Source organism: Myotis daubentonii, chromosome 9 (assembly GCF_963259705.1).
Source record: "Myotis daubentonii chromosome 9, mMyoDau2.1, whole genome shotgun sequence".
Taxonomy (NCBI): Eukaryota; Metazoa; Chordata; class Mammalia; order Chiroptera; family Vespertilionidae; genus Myotis; species Myotis daubentonii.
The window spans coordinates 16,362,741-16,379,355 of record NC_081848.1 but is presented as its reverse complement, the minus strand read 5'-3'; the positions used below and the strand labels follow the sequence as shown (position 1 = coordinate 16,379,355).

The following is a 16,615-nucleotide window of genomic DNA, read 5'->3' as shown; positions in this document are numbered from 1 at the left end:
GGACATCTCTAATACTTTCAACAATAAAGATTTTTAAAAATCCAAAACAAAACCAAACAAAAAAACACCTGTATTTGTGAGGTAGGCCTATTACTCTTCAGTAAATAAAATGGACGCTATAAAGGAATATTAAGTTAGGGTTTTTCAAAATGCTGACACACCGAGCTCAAAAGGTTCACCATCACTGCTTTAAGCTATTACAGTACAATAAGGGACCCTTTCGTTCACCTTTGAGAATTCAGTGCCAAAACTCATGTAAACAAACCAGTGATGCTCCAAAAAGGAGCAGGATGATAACCCAAACATTTGATTCTTAATTTATAAAATATTATCATGAAACTTCATAGATTAAATTAATAGTAATAAAGGATACCTATAAGCAGTTTTTCTCTTTGAGTCATAGTAATGAATGTAACATAAAAATAGAAACTGTAGAAATAAGGTAAAGTGAGTTAAACTGGTTTTTCTACCTCACTTCTTTCTTAGATTCAGGTCAGAAGACATTTAAAAGGAGAAGATCTATCATCAATTGGGCCTTTTGGCAGGGTTCTGGCACTCACCTGGATAACTTGCCCATGTCCCCAACCTCTCCTATGACAGGGCAGCTCTTTGGAGTGTCTCTGCCAAATATCTGTGAGAATGACAATCTGCCCAAACCTATCTTGGTAAGTCTCACTCTGGCCTGGAACACCAATGGGAAGGGAGGTTTGGGGAAGGAGAGAGCTCTGAGAGGCAAATCTATGCCCAAATGGAAATATAGATACCCATGGCTTTGGCTGAGAATATTTATTATTATTACTTCAAAGAATAAAAATCTGATTAAGCTGTTAACAGAATCATAAGTTAGACACAATAGAAAGAGATCATCTAATCTACATGTCTTAGAAAAGAGCCATATAAACTGCTCAGGTAGATTAGAATTTGCTTGGTAGAGAATTTGCATTATCCCTCACATTTCTCTCACTTCCTTTCTTGAATTCTGTATTGTTCTGAAAATCTCCTTTAATCCCTTTAGCAGTAGAGACTACTCAATCATATGCTCTTTAAAAATCTTACATGTGTTTTATTTGTATTTCAAGTATTTATGTATAAAAATACATCCTCTGGCATTTGGTTATTTTTCATCTGATTCGAGTGGATTAGGTGAAAACTATTGCATTTGTCTTATCTCCAAATGACCATTGTTAAGCAACATTTATTGAGTATCTAGTGTCCTCTAAGTACTCTAATAGATGTACGCATTTTATAGTATACTAGTGGCCTGGTGCACAAAATTCGTGCACAGAGGGGTATCCCTCAGCCCAGCCTGGACCCTCTCCAATATGGGACCCCTGTGGGATCGGGCCTAAACCAGCATTCGGACATCCCTCTCGCAATCCGGGACTGCTGGCTCCTAACCGCTCACCTGCCTGCCTGCCTGATCGCCCCTAACCACTCTGCTGCTGGCCTGATCAACCACACTTGCCCGCCCCTGCCAGAATGATTGCCCCCAACTGATCCCCCTGCCGACCTGATCACCCCCAACTGAGCCCCAGCTACCTATTCCCCCTATCTGCCCCCCCACTGGCCTGCTCGCCCCCAATTGTCCTCCCCCACCAGCCTGCTTTCCCCCAAATGCCCTCCCCTGCTGGCCTGATTGCCCCTAACTGCCTCTGCCTCGGCCCCGCCACCATGACTTTGTCTGGAAGTTCGTCCGGAAGTTCTCCTGGAAGGTCTCCTGGATAATTACCATATTACCCTTTGATTAGTATGGATTGCGCATCTGCAAGTACCAGACACTAGCCTTACTACTCTATCAATTCCCCCTGCACAACAGAATTTGGGGGTAGTCATCATCATCATCCCTACCTTACAAATTTATTTTAAAGCCAAAAGTTTATCCTAGATCACACAGTAAATATGTGCTATAATTAGGTTTCAAATCCAATGGGTTGCTTGTCTCCAAAACCCATTCTGTTCCTGCCGTGAAGGCAGAGGACATACAGCTTAAAAGAAACCAAAATGAAATATGGCCAGAATGGACTGGGATGGAGAAAGCCTCCTGGGGGGGAAGAAGGAAGTGAATACAGGAAGTAGAATGAAGTATGGAGATGCATTAAAAGAAAGACAAGCAAGTGGAGAATGAATTTGACAATAATATTTCCATATTTGGGGAAAAGAGTTTGTATTGGAGAGTAATGGGGAGAGAGTAGTGAGATAGAAGAGACCAGGTGACAGAGACCTTGAAGCAAAGAAATCTGAGTTTAAAGTGGCCATTGGTTCATTGAAACAAGACAGTCTCCTTAAAGCAAGTGTTTGAGGTAAAATGGTTTTTAGATGTTGAATAAAGAGAACAATAGAGATTTAGAGATACCAAAAAATAAGTTGACTAATTCCTCTAGCAGTCCATCCAGCCAGATCCCCAGAGCCGTCCCCTCGTCCACCCTCGCCTCTGGCAGAGAGAGATCGCTGGTATGTGTAAAGTGCCTGTTTCCCCTTTGCTTCCCCATAGGATATTCTTGTTTTCCTTAATCAAAACGGACCCCTCACAAATGGCATCTTCAGACAGTGCGCCAGTGTGAAATTGTGCAAAGAGCTGAAGGAGAAGCTGGACGCGGGAGCAGACGTGCCCCTGGACACTGAATCCATTTTCGTGATAGCGTCTGTTCTGAAGGTAGGAGTTCTCCCTCCCTCCATCACCCCACAGTGCACCTCTGGAGGAACAACTGGTTCCTTTCATTTTGACATCATTCCCTTCTGCAAAGAACCATCATAGATTAGAACCTAAAAAGTGTTAAAAAAAAAATTCACAAAGTGAAGATTGTCCTTTAGAAGCCACGGCCCATGAATGGCTTGGCATGTCATGTCAGATGTACTTTTTAAGTTTTTCTATCCCTCACCACTCTTCTCATCATGACTTCTGCTCCCTCATGCAAAAAATTATATGTAAATTAAGTTAAATTTAAAATACTCAAAGCACATAGAGCACATTTACCAAAACAAACATCCTAGCTATGATGACTTCCTCACAATCTCACTACCTTGAGATGCTGTAACTTTGATCCAACAGACCTTTGAGGGAAAGTTCATTTTTAGCCCTGCAGGAATCTCATCTCCGATGAGCCTGGCAGTCCTGCTGGTGACCAGGGCTCTGGCTGGGGAAAGCAGGAGACTCAGCTGAGTGCTGGGAGGCGGTTATTGTAATTCAGGACCAGCTCTCATAACCTTTCTCAGCTGCGATGGCGGTTGTACTTCATAACTTGTTATTCCAGCTGTGGAGAGTTCATTGAGATGTTACGACCTATTATCTTTCAAGTGTAGGTTTAAGATTTAATGATGCTTTTCTTCAAGACAGATCATAAGTATGTGTTCCACTGAGATTGAAAAAGAGTGCCATTGTCATGTCCCACTTAGAAATAACAGATTTTGCCTCTTTGAATCTGACTTTTAAAGTAGGTGCAGCAACTAAAATTAGCTTGGAATTATGAAAATTCAATACCTTTACCCAAAAAGAGGTAACTTTTGTCAAGACACATCTGAGTCACAAGTATCCAGGTACATTTCTACTGGAAGATGTAATAGAACAGAGAAACATAGTATAATAGAATGGCAAGAATCAGTCCTCTTCCTGCTTATTCGCCACTCTTTAAAAAAAATTGTATTGTGATAGGAGACATGACTACAAAGAGGTTTTTAAAATTACCTTGGAATCTCAATTATACTTAGTTGGCCTTCCCTTGTCCCTCACTAATATTAGTCCGTATGCAAATAGCAACAGCTCAGTAATAACCACCACTCTGTGTGGGACTGTGCTTGGCATTGAAGTGTACGAGTAGAGAGTGAGGGTCCGCCCCTGCCCTGGAGGACTCATGAGCTACTGGGGGAGAGACACACGTAATCAGCTAACTATAACAGTGAGGTGTCACAGCCTTCATATCAGTAATATAAGCATGACATGTAAGTAACAAGTTGCGTTGTCTTTTGTAAAGTTGCTAATTTGGTTTTCCAGCAATATTTAAATTGCTCAATTGCATCTTTCACCTCTTTCCATGAACTTGCAGAATGATAGCCAATCGTGGGTACAGTGCTTAGACGTGAAACTGAGTTTTCTCTACCTAAAGTTTACTGAGGTAGAGATCAGACTTTGCAAGCTTAGCTTTGTGAATGCCATGCCAAAGCAACAGAGAGAGTTGGCTTAAGACAGAAATGAACATAGGACCAGAACCAAATTTAGTTTATTTTTAAGCTTTTTATAAACAAAGGCCAAACAAAAACATCCTTGGCCATAAGTATATGCACTATGATCTGGTCTCACCACACCAGTCCCACCAATGGTACAGCAGAACAGAGTCTGGAAGGCCAGAGAGGAGAGTGTGCTGGGCACGTGTTAATCAGTGTACACCAGGCACAGGGTGCGTCCCCAGGCTGCCAGAGCCCAGCCACTGCCTGGAATGCTGTTTCTCCCCAAGTAGTGAGAGTCCTTCCATGGGGAATAGAAGGGAGAAACTCTATCTCTAGATGGGAATTGCTCAGCAATTCCGCTGGAATATACCGTTTGAAAGTAGCAGGGACTCTGTTTTCTTCACTGCTCTGTCCCTAGTACCTGGTACATATGAGTAAAGATGTATAGAATGATTGCATGCTGATTACATTAGGAGAGGGGAAAGGGGGATTTAGGATGACTTGCCAGGCCCTGTCACATACTAGTTTGCTAAAATGTAAACAAACAGGCGCTTTCAGCCCAAAGAGGTTGTCCTGTATCTTTCCCGTTACAATCCAGACTCCGGTTGCTCCTCTGGTTTTTGCTAGAAAAAAAGTCAAAGCATGTATTTCTACATGTGCACATTAGTGGAGAGTTGGCACCAAGAACTGTGTATTCCAAAGAAGACAGGACCTATCTCTTTTCAACAAAATGTTTTATAATCACTCCAGTACATGTTTAGCATGAACTAATGATTTAAAATATTTGCTTTTCCCTCTCTCTCAGGATTTTCTACGACATATTCCCAGAAGTGTTTTCTCATCAGATCTCTATGACCAATGGGTCTGTGTAATGGATCAAGGAAATGATGAAGAGAGAATAAATACAATTCAAAGGTAACTATTCTAATTTGGTCACATCTCAAAAATACTTTTTAAAAAACATATGTTTTATAAGCTCATCTCGTGAAGTGATGTTATCCATGGGGACCAGTTAAAAACAGATTTACGCTAGACGCTGTCATTGTTATGATTGTTCTCTCCCTAATCTTAGTAACATGGCACACTTGACCCTTGTACACCTTCTATATGTCCAAATCTGAGAGGCGTTGACAAAAGCCTACTATAAACCCAATTTATGATCTTAATTTTGGTAAATATTTAACCAGACAACCCGTTATATATCTCATTCGCCAACTGAATTCACACAGAGAAAATTTCCTCCCACAAGGGACTCACAGTCTGGTAGAGTTCACAGGTAAAGCCAGAATTACAATTGCAATTCAGTATAGTCTGTGCTATAGAAGAGATACGTGGAGGAGGGCATTGTGGGAGCACTGCAGAGAGGCAGGTGGCTCTGGAAAAACATCAAGGAAAAGGGGAGTTGCACAGATGCAGTCTGATCACAAGGAGTGCATCGTCTGTACTCAGGCAAAGGAAGCTGCTGGCAGAACTCACCACCACCACCCCCCACCCCCTCCATATTCCCTGCATTATAAGGGAGCAAGAAAGAAGCGTCCATCAAAAAAGCAATACTTCCAGTTCTTTGAAAATCCAAAATCCCAATACGATTTTCTGCATATGCTTCTTGAATACAGTTTTTTTCTCGAACAATTTTAAAATAGAAGTTATTCTCTACATCCTGCTGTTGATAGACATCCCTTGTCTGGAGAAAAACATGGTACCACTGTTGGAGACAGAAAGCGAAACCTTGTCACAAAATACTCTCTGCTTCCCTGATGGTTTGGTGGAAACCATCCAGAGATAGTGAAGATGAGATTCTGTGCTTATGGCTCATTGTCTAAAACTTTACACCTTACTGTTAAGGATGATTTCCTTAAAAAAAAGGTAACACTATGAGTCTCATACAAATATAAAATGAACACGTGTAAAAGATTTCATTTAAATCATTAATTAATGAGAGAACTGATAAGATATTGCAACCAGTTCAAAGGAGATTTCAAACTACCACAACTTATGTAGTTGAGTCAGAAAAGAATTTATAAATAGATACAAAACTGGCTTCCTCTACTGAGGCATTGAGGGGTAGTGAGAGAGCACAAATAAATCATTTATCTCTTGACAAGGCAGAATTTTTGATTCTATGAACAAGTCTTAGGTGCACCAGTAACTGTCATCAATAACTTAGAGTTTGTAGGATTAACTCACAGGCTTAAGGCCCCCATAAAACCAGGTAACCCAAGGCGTGTACTAGACAGTGTCTCGCTTTCCATTGAGCACACTCAGTAACCTTTTGGTCTGTTTCAATATCTTTCATCATTTGTCCCTATAAACTACTCTCATTGTGAGTTCATTGTACTGAAGAAATGCCTCTGTTGTTTTTGCAACAGGAATCAGACTAATTTTCTCCTCTTGGTTGCAGATTCTGTTTTAAAAAGGCATCAACCTTGATATCAACATATAAGTTTTCTGGATGGTAGTAAATATCATTTTCAGTGAATGATAATTTAAAAACCTCTTATCATTTGCAAAAGGAGAATAGTAGGAAATAGACTATCATAAGCTTGACTTACATGTGAAAGTGATACCAGTGAGATGAGACTCGGGACAGATTGACTTTGGAAGCTAGTGGAGCAGACCCCAAGCTCTCAGAATGCACTAGGCAGCCTAATAGCTCAAGTCTGGGCTCCCACCAAGAGATACACTTGGGAACAAAGGAGCACTTTAAGTTGAATGGTTGTTGAGTTTCATCAGAAAGATTTTGTGGGGTTTTGGTGGAGAATATTCTGAAATGTTACAGGATTAAACTAAAATATATTAGTTTCAGGTAAATTTTTGGGGAGCCATTTTTGTGCAATCTTTTACATTTTCATTGAATTGTGAGACAGTGTACAAAACAAATAGCCAAATCCCCAGGCTTGTTTTCTCTCCTCCTGTACAGGCAGTGCTCACTTTGCATAGTACCATGTTAACTGAAACTCCTGCAGATCTGGACTGTTTTGCTTTGCATGAGGAATTCATGGAAAGCAGGGTTGCCTGTTTATACAAATAGTATATGAAATGTCTTGCTTAAAGAGTGCATTTGTTTTCTGTCTTCAGGCTGTTGGACCAGCTTCCGAGAGCCAATATTGTTCTTCTAAGGTACCTTTTTGGGGTACTACACAATATTGAGCAACACTCCTCATCCAATCAGATGAACGCATTTAATTTAGCGGTGTGTATCGCTCCGAGCATTCTTTGGTCTTCTACTACCTACAGCCCAGAATTAGAAGGCGAATTTACAAAAAAGGTAATGAAGTTTTTCATTTTTATGCCCTGGGAGACTGAGTCCCCATTTTGAACCCAAAATTCAGGGTATTCATTCTGAAAGACAGTTTCTTAAAAGAACATACACTTGGGTTCATTCATTGTTTTATCCTATCCTGGTAGACTATAGAAAAGTGGTTTCTGAAGCAGAAAAGTGCTAGCAGTTGGGTTAGTTCTCTTTTCCCTTGAAAGAGGCAAAAAACTGTGACTGACTTCAACCACAGAATGATAAGCAGTTGATTTGAGAAAACAAACAAGAACTTTGAAGTTAGACAAGCCAGGGTTCAAGTCTCAGCCCCACACTTGCCGGAAGTACACTCCTGGGCAAAATTAGTTACACTGATCCAGCTTCTCCTCGGGAAAGTGGTGGTGGTGGTAATACCCGGCTCATACAGTGGTTACTGGAAACCACACCCCTGTGGTGCCTGGCGCACCCACCATTCTGCTTGCTCCTTGGCTCAGCTGTTGGGGCAGGGAAACTACAGCCAGACTCCACAACAGCTCAGGGGAGGCAGAAAGCTCCCTGGTGAAGTCTCCCCTCTTCTGCAGGAGCCTTCCATTAGGGAGCCTGCGGGAAGGAAGTGCCTAGGGAGAGACCAGTGGGGCAAAATGCAAGTTTTCTCTCCAGCTGTCTCTCTCCTTCACAGTCAACCCATAGAGGACGCCCTCTTCCCAGACCCAAGACAACTGCCTCATACATAAGAAATACACTTCGTATGTCTGTCTAGTGATGCTTTACGGGCTTTAATCACAACGTATATTTCTTCACCCCAAACACTGCGGAGAATATATAAAACTACCCTAATTTTAAAGACAGAACCATTGGGATGAAAATGTTAGCATTAAGCCAAGGCCACAAATAATAACTTTAGTGCACTGATTAAAATGTATTTCTATCCCTAAATTACTATGGGAAACTCTTCGTATACTTTTAAAACAGACATGATTTTATTTCCCCTCGGGATTCTTTTGCATTTTTGTTGAAATCAGCACTCATATATTAAGTATGGTTTATAGATATGCTGTATGGAAAGTGGCACTTCAATTTTGTCCCTTTTTGTACAGGTTACCCTGCTTATTCAATTTGTGATTGAAAATTGCTGTAGAATATTTGGAGAAGAAATCACTTCCCTCTTTGGAGAGGTGTCAGTGAGGTGTGACATTAGAGAGAATGCCTCAGGTATTGTGACTAATTGGATTGTTTTCCTGTGAGAAACAGACACTTGTCTGTGAAGGTGGGGGGACAGTGGTTGTCCTGGATCCCACAGCAGCTCCGGTGAAGGGAGCCACTGGCCTGGGTCAGTGGGCCTCGGGCTCCTCCCTTAGAAGGCCTGCTGGTGGGGTTCACGTGGAAAAGACGAGATCCCCAACTTCAGGAACCTGTTAGCACTTGATGGTGTTAATCGTTTCTGTAACCAGAACTTTACAAGGAACGCTAATACACATCATAGGCCTGGCGTTAAACCTGGAGCAGGAGGCCCGGCGGCCGCAGAAGCAGCCGGGCGTTTTCTCTCTCCCCTTCCTCTGCGTCCCTAGGACACTCGGATGCTGGAGACTCTAAAACCGTTTCTAAGCAACGGCATCCAGACTGTGCAGTCCTGTACCACCAGTGACCTTTGGTCACTTATTCTCTGCCACTGAGCATCGGTTCTGTATCTATAAAATATGGATACCCATGATGCCTAACTTTTATGGTGGTTTTAAAGATTAAATAAATAATGGATATTAAAGAACTCTACCAAAGAGAAACTGACAGGGTTAGTAAATGGTTGCCCTGAGAGTGAATTCCGTGTATTCACCAGCAAGCCACGCAAGAAGGCAGTCTCATTCGGAATTCAGGTGCACTTGGCATTGATTCCTTTATTTTTTTTGTATCATTTCTCGGAATTATGACAAGTCTCTTTGCTTTGAGGAAATCTTACTTAGGGAAAGCCCATTTTTTTAGGAACTGAGATAAATCTAGTACACCCAATTTTATTTTGTATTCTGCACTGACAAATTGAGAGATTGTGATTAATTAATTGTGATTAAAAATTAAGGACTTTTCCTTAAGTATAGAAATTTGAAAAATCTACATGAAAAGAGAATTAAACTAAGCATCACAGTTTTTGTCTTTTTAGGCAGCATGCACTTGGAGTATTTAACACGGTTATCATGGTTTGATTTCCCGCAGATATCTCTTGCTTACAAATGACCGACGCCTCCTATGACGGCTTGGAAAACGAGCTGAATGAGGATGTTGACGCTCCATGCAGTGACCTGGTGACTACCCTCGGCCAGGGTAGCAGAAGCATGGACTCAGTCCTCACCCTCAGTGACTGTGACCCCGACCAGCCCGAGCTGGAAGGTCTTTTAACCCTGAGCGACTTTGACTTAGACAATCCTAAACATGAAGACATTCAAATGGAAGGGCCTCTCGAATCCAAGCCGGTGACTGTCCCAGGACTGTACGGAGAGGCCAGCCTGCAGGACCATGGCGGGGCCCCGTCTGGCGCCGCCACACCCAGCTACCTGACCACGGCTGCAGCAGATGCTCCGAAAAGCCCGCGGCGACAGCGGCGCTGCTCCGAGCCCAGCATCGACTATCAAGATACAAAGCTGTCCTCTTTCCGGGAGTTTTACCAGAAAAAGCTACGCAAGTCCAGCTGTGATGCAATTCTCTCACAGAAAGGTGAGGACCATCTGAAGCAAAGGGAACCCCCACAGGAGGAGGGTAAGATGTATTTTAAACAGGCTCTAGTAACAGGCACTGACATCAAGAAAAATGCCTCTAATAAAAGTGCTAAGAAGAAGGGCTTCTTTGGTATGCAAGGAAGTCAGGTGAAGTGCCCCCCGCCCTCAAAGCCAGTGGCCATTTCTGTGGCATCTTGCAATTACATGTCCTCACATGATTGTCCCAGGAGCCAGCCCTTGGATGCAGACACACCTGGACACGCCCCGCCACACACAGCAGATGCCCCCAAGAGTTCCAAGAGGCACCGGCGCTGCTCAGAAACCAGCATCGACGACCAGCGCTCTAAGCTGAGCTATCTCAGGGGGATTTTCTCAAGGAAACACAACAAAACCAGCTTTGAAGTACGCCCCTTGTCTGGAGGGGAGTATCTCCAGCAGCACAAGTCTTTACAATTGGAGGGCCAAAAGCTCATTAACCAGAGCTTGGTCATGGGGATCGAGGTGGGCAAGAGCGGTGCCACCGACCAGAACCCCGAGAAGCTTTTACCCTCAAAATTAAGCACCTGCCCCAGGACAAGCTGTTCTAGCTTGTCCTCCCCAGGCACCTCCCCATCTGGCTCCTCAGTGAGCTCCCAGGATAGTGCTTTCTCTCAGATTTCAGAGCATTCCGTGTTTACACCCAACGAAACGTCCTCCCCAGTAGATTGCACTTTTCAGGCCCCAAGCCAGCAGGGAGAACCGTCCGACTCCAGCAGCACCAGACTCCTTTCTGGAGTGCCTGGTCCCGCCTCTGAGCAGGCCAGCAGCCGCCTGGCTTATTCAAATAAGGACACCTTAGAGCGGCATTCACAGATGCATTCTGTAACCCTTCATCCCAGCACATGGCTAAGAAATGGTATGGCCAGCTTGAAAAACTGGTCCCTCAAAAACAAAGCCAGGGCAGCCAAGGCAGAGGAAAAGAAAATATCTTCTCTGCCAGGGCCCGCAGAGCCCCCTCCCCATGCTTCTGGGGCTCCAGAAGCCAACCCACAGCAAGAGACACAGAAAGACATGCCCCCGACGGTACCTGCAGGACTTGCAGCTGCGCCTACAGCCCAGCGGGACAGCTCCGATCCCAGCCACGTCTCCGAGCCACGCCGTAGCTCTCCACCCAGCCTAGTGGAAGGCACAGTGGAGCTCTGTCTGAAGTCACAGGAGGAAGAAGAGAGTAGCGGGCCGTGCTCTCCTGGCACCCCGCCGTGTGCAATATCCTCGCCAAGCTCTTTGGTTATAGATGATGAGTCCGGCCCAGACTCAGGGCCTGCACCAGTGTGTGATGTTGAGGACAAACATTCAACCAAAGACATTTTACCACAAGAAGAACCTGATGTCTAGAAGAACAGGAAGAACAGAAAATGGCCTAATAACATCAAGACAATATTCATTATGACCCCTTTGTGTAAAGTACCTGGAATAGGTGGCATAAAGATAATTATTGCTAATACTTAGTACAATAAAATAATTCTCTTTACTAAGACCATGTGGCAAGAAGTTTTACTACAATTTTAGAGATACTAGCAGAGTTAGAGAAAGTGTCTTCTTTTTTTTTCGTTTTATAAACTTTATTGAATTTATTAGGTAACATTGGTAAATAAAAGTATATAGGTTTCAGGTGTACAATTATATAATACATCATCAGGATATTGTATTGTGTGTTCACCACCCAAAGTCAAGTCTCCTTCCATCACCATTTATCTCCCTTTGCCCTCTCCTGTGACTCCACACCCCCTTTCCATCTGGTAATCACCATACAGTTGTCTGTGTCTATGAGGGTTTTTTGTTGTTTGTTTGTTTTTTTGGGGGGGTGGGGGTACTTAATCCCTTCACCTTTTTCACCCAGCCCACCAACCCCCATAACCTCTCAGAGCTATCAGTCTCTATGCGTCTGTTTCCATTTTGTTTGTTAGTGAAATCATGTATACTTGTCTGTCTCTGACTGGCTTATTATTTAGCATAAAAAGGAAGCATGCATTATATCACGTTAGGCTCCTGAGAAGGCCATGGTATCATTAGTGAAGCATGGAGATTACGGCGAGTGGGGAAGGGAGCAGACAAACAATCCACACTCCATGGAATGTGTTCAATAAATAAGCAAGAAAAATGCCACTAATCCAAGTATTGGGAAGAAAAGCACGCCCAGTAATGAAGGAAATCATGTGAAACATTTCCCTTCATCCAAGTCACTGTCCATTTCTGTGACTTCTAGAGTCACATGTCCTCGCAGGATCACTCCAGAAAGTAGCCCATGATGCAGCTAGACTGGGGAAAAGGAGAGTGGCTCAAGAGCCATGAGTATCATGATGCCATTTTTTTGTTGGTTGTGTTGCTTGATTCATTGTTCCATTAGCACCGCTTTGCAAAGGCTCCAGTGAACAGCTGGGAAGAGAAAGACGGAAATGTTGCTCATCTCAGTGTTCTTTACAAAGGGACCTGTGCTGGGAACATTCTCCAGAAACACAGCTTTTCCTGTGAGAAAGTGACCTGAAAGCACTGGTTACCTGAGCGTGGGGGAAACTGCAAAACAGTCTTTTCTCTGTTACACGAATGCTTTTGCCAGCAGGATGAAAGCCGGGCTCCTCTGCCAAGATGGTTTTCTGCAGCCCCGCCTCTTAGAGTAGTCAGCCAGAAAACATTGCTGATAAGTCATCCTTTTTCTGATTATCATTTGGCCATAGAGAGAGCAATTTTGAATTTGCTAACTTATGAAGAGTTGCAGAATAGAATACCCACCAAAGTGACTATCGGGCCTTCTCAATCACTGGCTTTGGATTTCCCTACCTCCAGGAGTTTTTACATACTTTTGTCCCAAATGACTCATGGTTCACAGAGAGTGTATACCCCACCCCATTGGTTTATATCCATGGACACCTCTCTCTTGCCTTAAAGTGACACTGGTACATCTCCTGGATTAACTCCATTGATTATTAGGCCTGCCAGCCTGTCTGGAGGGATAGAGTCAGGAAAGGATGTGCATCGTCCTTCATTTCAACTTGATACTTATAAGAAGCTGCTTAGAACCCACTGGGACTCTTTAGTCCACCATCAAATGGACCTTTCTCCCACAAACTAGCTTATTTCAAACTATATTTCTGAGCCACTAGGAAACTTTTATGTTGTGTTCTTTTCCTGTTGTCCTAAATGTTGCATTTTTTTAGTTAAAGGGGGAAAAATGTTTTCTGGTGACTCTGGCCAGGTAGTTCCATTGGTTAGAGTGTCGTCCTGATATGCCAAGGTGGTGGGTTCAATCCCCAGTTGGGGCACATACAAGAATTAACCAATGAGTGCATAAATAAGTGGAACAACAAATCAATGTTATTGATGTTTCTCTATCTCTCTATCCCTCCCTCCCTCCTCTTTCTCTCTCTCTCTCTCTCTCTCTCTCTCTCTCTCTCTCTCTCTCTCTTTCCCATCCTCTCTCTCTAAAATCACTAAAGTAAATAAAAATAAAATGTAAGATATAACAAGTCTTTTCAGTATTAGCTATTGGTGCTAACTACCTCTGGGGTACATGGCCCTGTTTGCCCTTAGCATTATAATTAGCTTTTATAACTCTGGGTCCAAAAAACTCCTTCATGACACTGGCCATCTCCCTCACAGGTGTGAAGTAGATTCCACTTTGTCCTATAGCTAGACCTCTAAGTGTCCACATGCATTTTTTGCGATATATAAAGGCAACAGGGATCTCCTTTACCCCGAGGGCAAAACTACTGTTGGAACTGCAAGATGTGAATGAAGCTCTTCCAGCTTGGAGTGTCTTTCTGGAAGACATTTCTTCTCTACTTAAGAGAACATTGGTTCTAGCCTTTATATATATATTGATGAGTAGAAAATCACCCACCCAATTTGAAGCATAGAAGGAAATAGATATTGAGGTTCTTAAATAATTATTTCCACTCTTTGTTCCCTTAGATCCTCCTGTAAGACATAATGTAAATAGTTTGTTAATATGGCTGTAAAGTATTATATTGTAAGATTTGAAGAACGTCATTTTATTATACTCTGTTAATCTATAATATATTAGAATCATGCTTTATCTAAAATGTTTTGAGTTTGTATAATATATCTTGACAAATTTTACTATCCTGTTATGTAATAAATGTGTATTTTTGTACTTGCAGAAACTGCTGCTAACTTTTAAAGTTGTTTGATTTTCAAGGCACTGATAATGGATATGTATGAAGTCCATGCTGTCTATTAAATAAAATACCATTCTCCAATGTTAACAATCTCCCCAGAGCAATGTTCCCTTTGTAGAATTGTTCTAGTTAGCCCAATTTCTACTTACCATTGGAAATTTCATAAAATGCTATTCATGTAGAATTGAACTTTGAGCTCTTAGTCATAGGCCATGGTTAGTCTTTCCAGAGGGGGAAAATAAAGCTTTTCTATTTTTCTAATCTTACCATTTACCAAACAAGTCATGCTTTAAGCGCAGTCTTCATTTGTTTAAGCATTATGTTTTCCTTGTGCTCCTGGAATGTCCTTATTCTCATATCAAAAGAACCATCAACTCAGTTTAATGGATGGTATGATATTTTCTTACCTGAATTTAAATCATAATTGACCAGATTGACCAAGTTGCTCCCAGACACTCAGGACCTGAGTACTGCTGAGGTCATATAAACATTATTACTGGTTCCTCAGGACTGCTGCATCTTTACTTGTCAGAGTTCATTGGGGTTCACTCTGTGTAACTTTAACCACCATTTCAAAGAGAGGCAAGAAAAATGTAATTAGTACAGAAAAATTATTTGTATAACAGCACCGAAGACCGCACCCCACTGTCAGAAATGCCACTGATGAGGTGCAGGCAGTGTGCACATACACTGATGTTAATTTCCCCCTAACTGTTATAGAAATACAAAGATTACTGTAAAAAGGGAGCCTTGATGTACTAAAAACATTGGATTCAAGAAATTTTCTCTCATTGTGTTTTTCTACTTTTCATGGCATGCCATTGAGTTGAAAAGATCTAATGTTTCCTGGAACCAATGACATATTTCGCTTGTTGGGAAAAAAAACTCTAAGTACAGTGTGTATCTTAAGCCAAATTGTGGTAGTAAGTGTTGAACTTATCTTTTCCTACCTGGTCATGTTTTAATGACTTAAGAGAAAGTCTTTGCAAACTGCTTATTTCAGTACTAAGGAAAAAACTGAATAATAAAAGTTGAGTAAAATGTTAACTTTAACATCTATTCTGGTTATGGGGATATCTTGTAAGCTAAGTTTTCTGCTGAAAGAAAGAATACTGCTGCCCTGGCCAGTTTTTCTCAGTGGTTAGCGCAACAGCCCTCAGACCCAAGGCTCACAGGTTCAATTCCCCACCCCAGTCAAGGTGCGAGAGGAGGCAACCAATCAATGTGTCTCTCCCCCTCCTCACCCTCCCTTCCACTCTCTCTAAGAGGCCAATGGAAAAACTATCCTCGGACGAGGGTAAAACAAAAAGAGAATACCACTGAATTCTGTGTGCTATCTACAACAAGTATGAGTCCTCTGTTTCAGAGCCACCTGTGAATATAAATCCTTCCTTTGCATTGCCTTTGTTTCAAACACAGTGGCCTCCTTGAGCTTCAGGTCTGCATCTGTGTGGTGGAATTAGAAGATGGCTCTGAAGTGTAGTTTGAAAATTTTTGTTTTGAAATCCCAAAAAAAGATACACAGAGGATGATATTAGATGTATAGTGTTACTTAATTGGTACAGTGTTATTGCTCAGCAGCAGAGCACGCATACAATTTTTAGATAGTTCAATGTTGTTTCTAACCTACTTAATTTGATAAGGCAAAGTAACTAATTTTCTGGAGTTCGATATCACATGGCAATGTATGGTGCAGATTTGGAGGACACTAAGGTTTAAATGCTAATCGTTTTCATATAGGTTTTATTTTACATTACAGTAATTTGGAATTAAATTTAGCACTTCTCCTTGCAGCCTCTTGATCTACTACGAGGAATGAGTAAATTGGCTAAAAAACAGTATTTGTGCTAAGCAAAATAAGCCAGTCAGAGAGACAAGTATCACATGATCTCACTCATATGTGGAATCTAAAGAACAAAATAAACTAATGAACAAAATAGATCCAGAGACATAGAAGCGTGGGACAGACTGATGAATTTCAGAGGAAAGGCAGAGGTGGGTGGGTGGGAAGAAATTAACCAAAGAACTTGTATGCATATATGCATAACCCATGAACACAGACAATAGTGTGGTGAAGCCCTGACGTGATGGAATACGGGCCTAGAAGGGGCCAATGGGGGGAAAAGGGGGACATCTCTAATACTTTCAACAATAAAGATTTTTAAAAATCCAAAACAAAACCAAACAAAAAAAACACCTGTATTTGTGAGGTAGGCCTATTACTCTTCAGTAAATAAAATGGACGCTATAAAGGAATATTAAGTTAGGGTTTTTCAAAATGCTGACACACCGAGCTCAAAAGGTTCGCCATCACTGCTTTA

The 16,615-nt window shown here is 42.0% G+C and overlaps 1 protein-coding gene across 1 annotated transcript; it reads left to right on the top strand.

Moving 5' to 3' along the window:
• Positions 1-490: 490 nt before the first annotated feature.
• On the top strand, positions 491-12,065 carry LOC132240610 (rho GTPase-activating protein 20-like). Its single transcript, XM_059708021.1, has 6 exons — positions 491-665; positions 2,492-2,653; positions 4,967-5,076; positions 7,240-7,429; positions 8,512-8,626; positions 9,620-12,065. Exons 1-6 carry the CDS (start codon positions 576-578, stop codon positions 11,491-11,493), a joined length of 2,541 nt encoding a protein of 846 aa, XP_059564004.1. The 5' UTR covers positions 491-575; the 3' UTR covers positions 11,494-12,065.
• Positions 12,066-16,615: the final 4,550 nt, after the last annotated feature.

Bases quoted from the DNA above. Each gene is read 5' to 3' on its own strand.
- LOC132240610 (XM_059708021.1), top strand. From the start codon at position 576: ATGTCCCCAACCTCTCCTATGACAGGGCAGCTCTTTGGAGTGTCTCTG. The intron at 2,654-4,966 runs GTAGGAGTTCTC...CCTCTCTCTCAG, and splicing joins TGATAGCGTCTGTTCTGAAG to GATTTTCTACGACATATTCC. The intron at 8,627-9,619 runs GTATTGTGACTA...GATTTCCCGCAG, and splicing joins CATTAGAGAGAATGCCTCAG to ATATCTCTTGCTTACAAATG.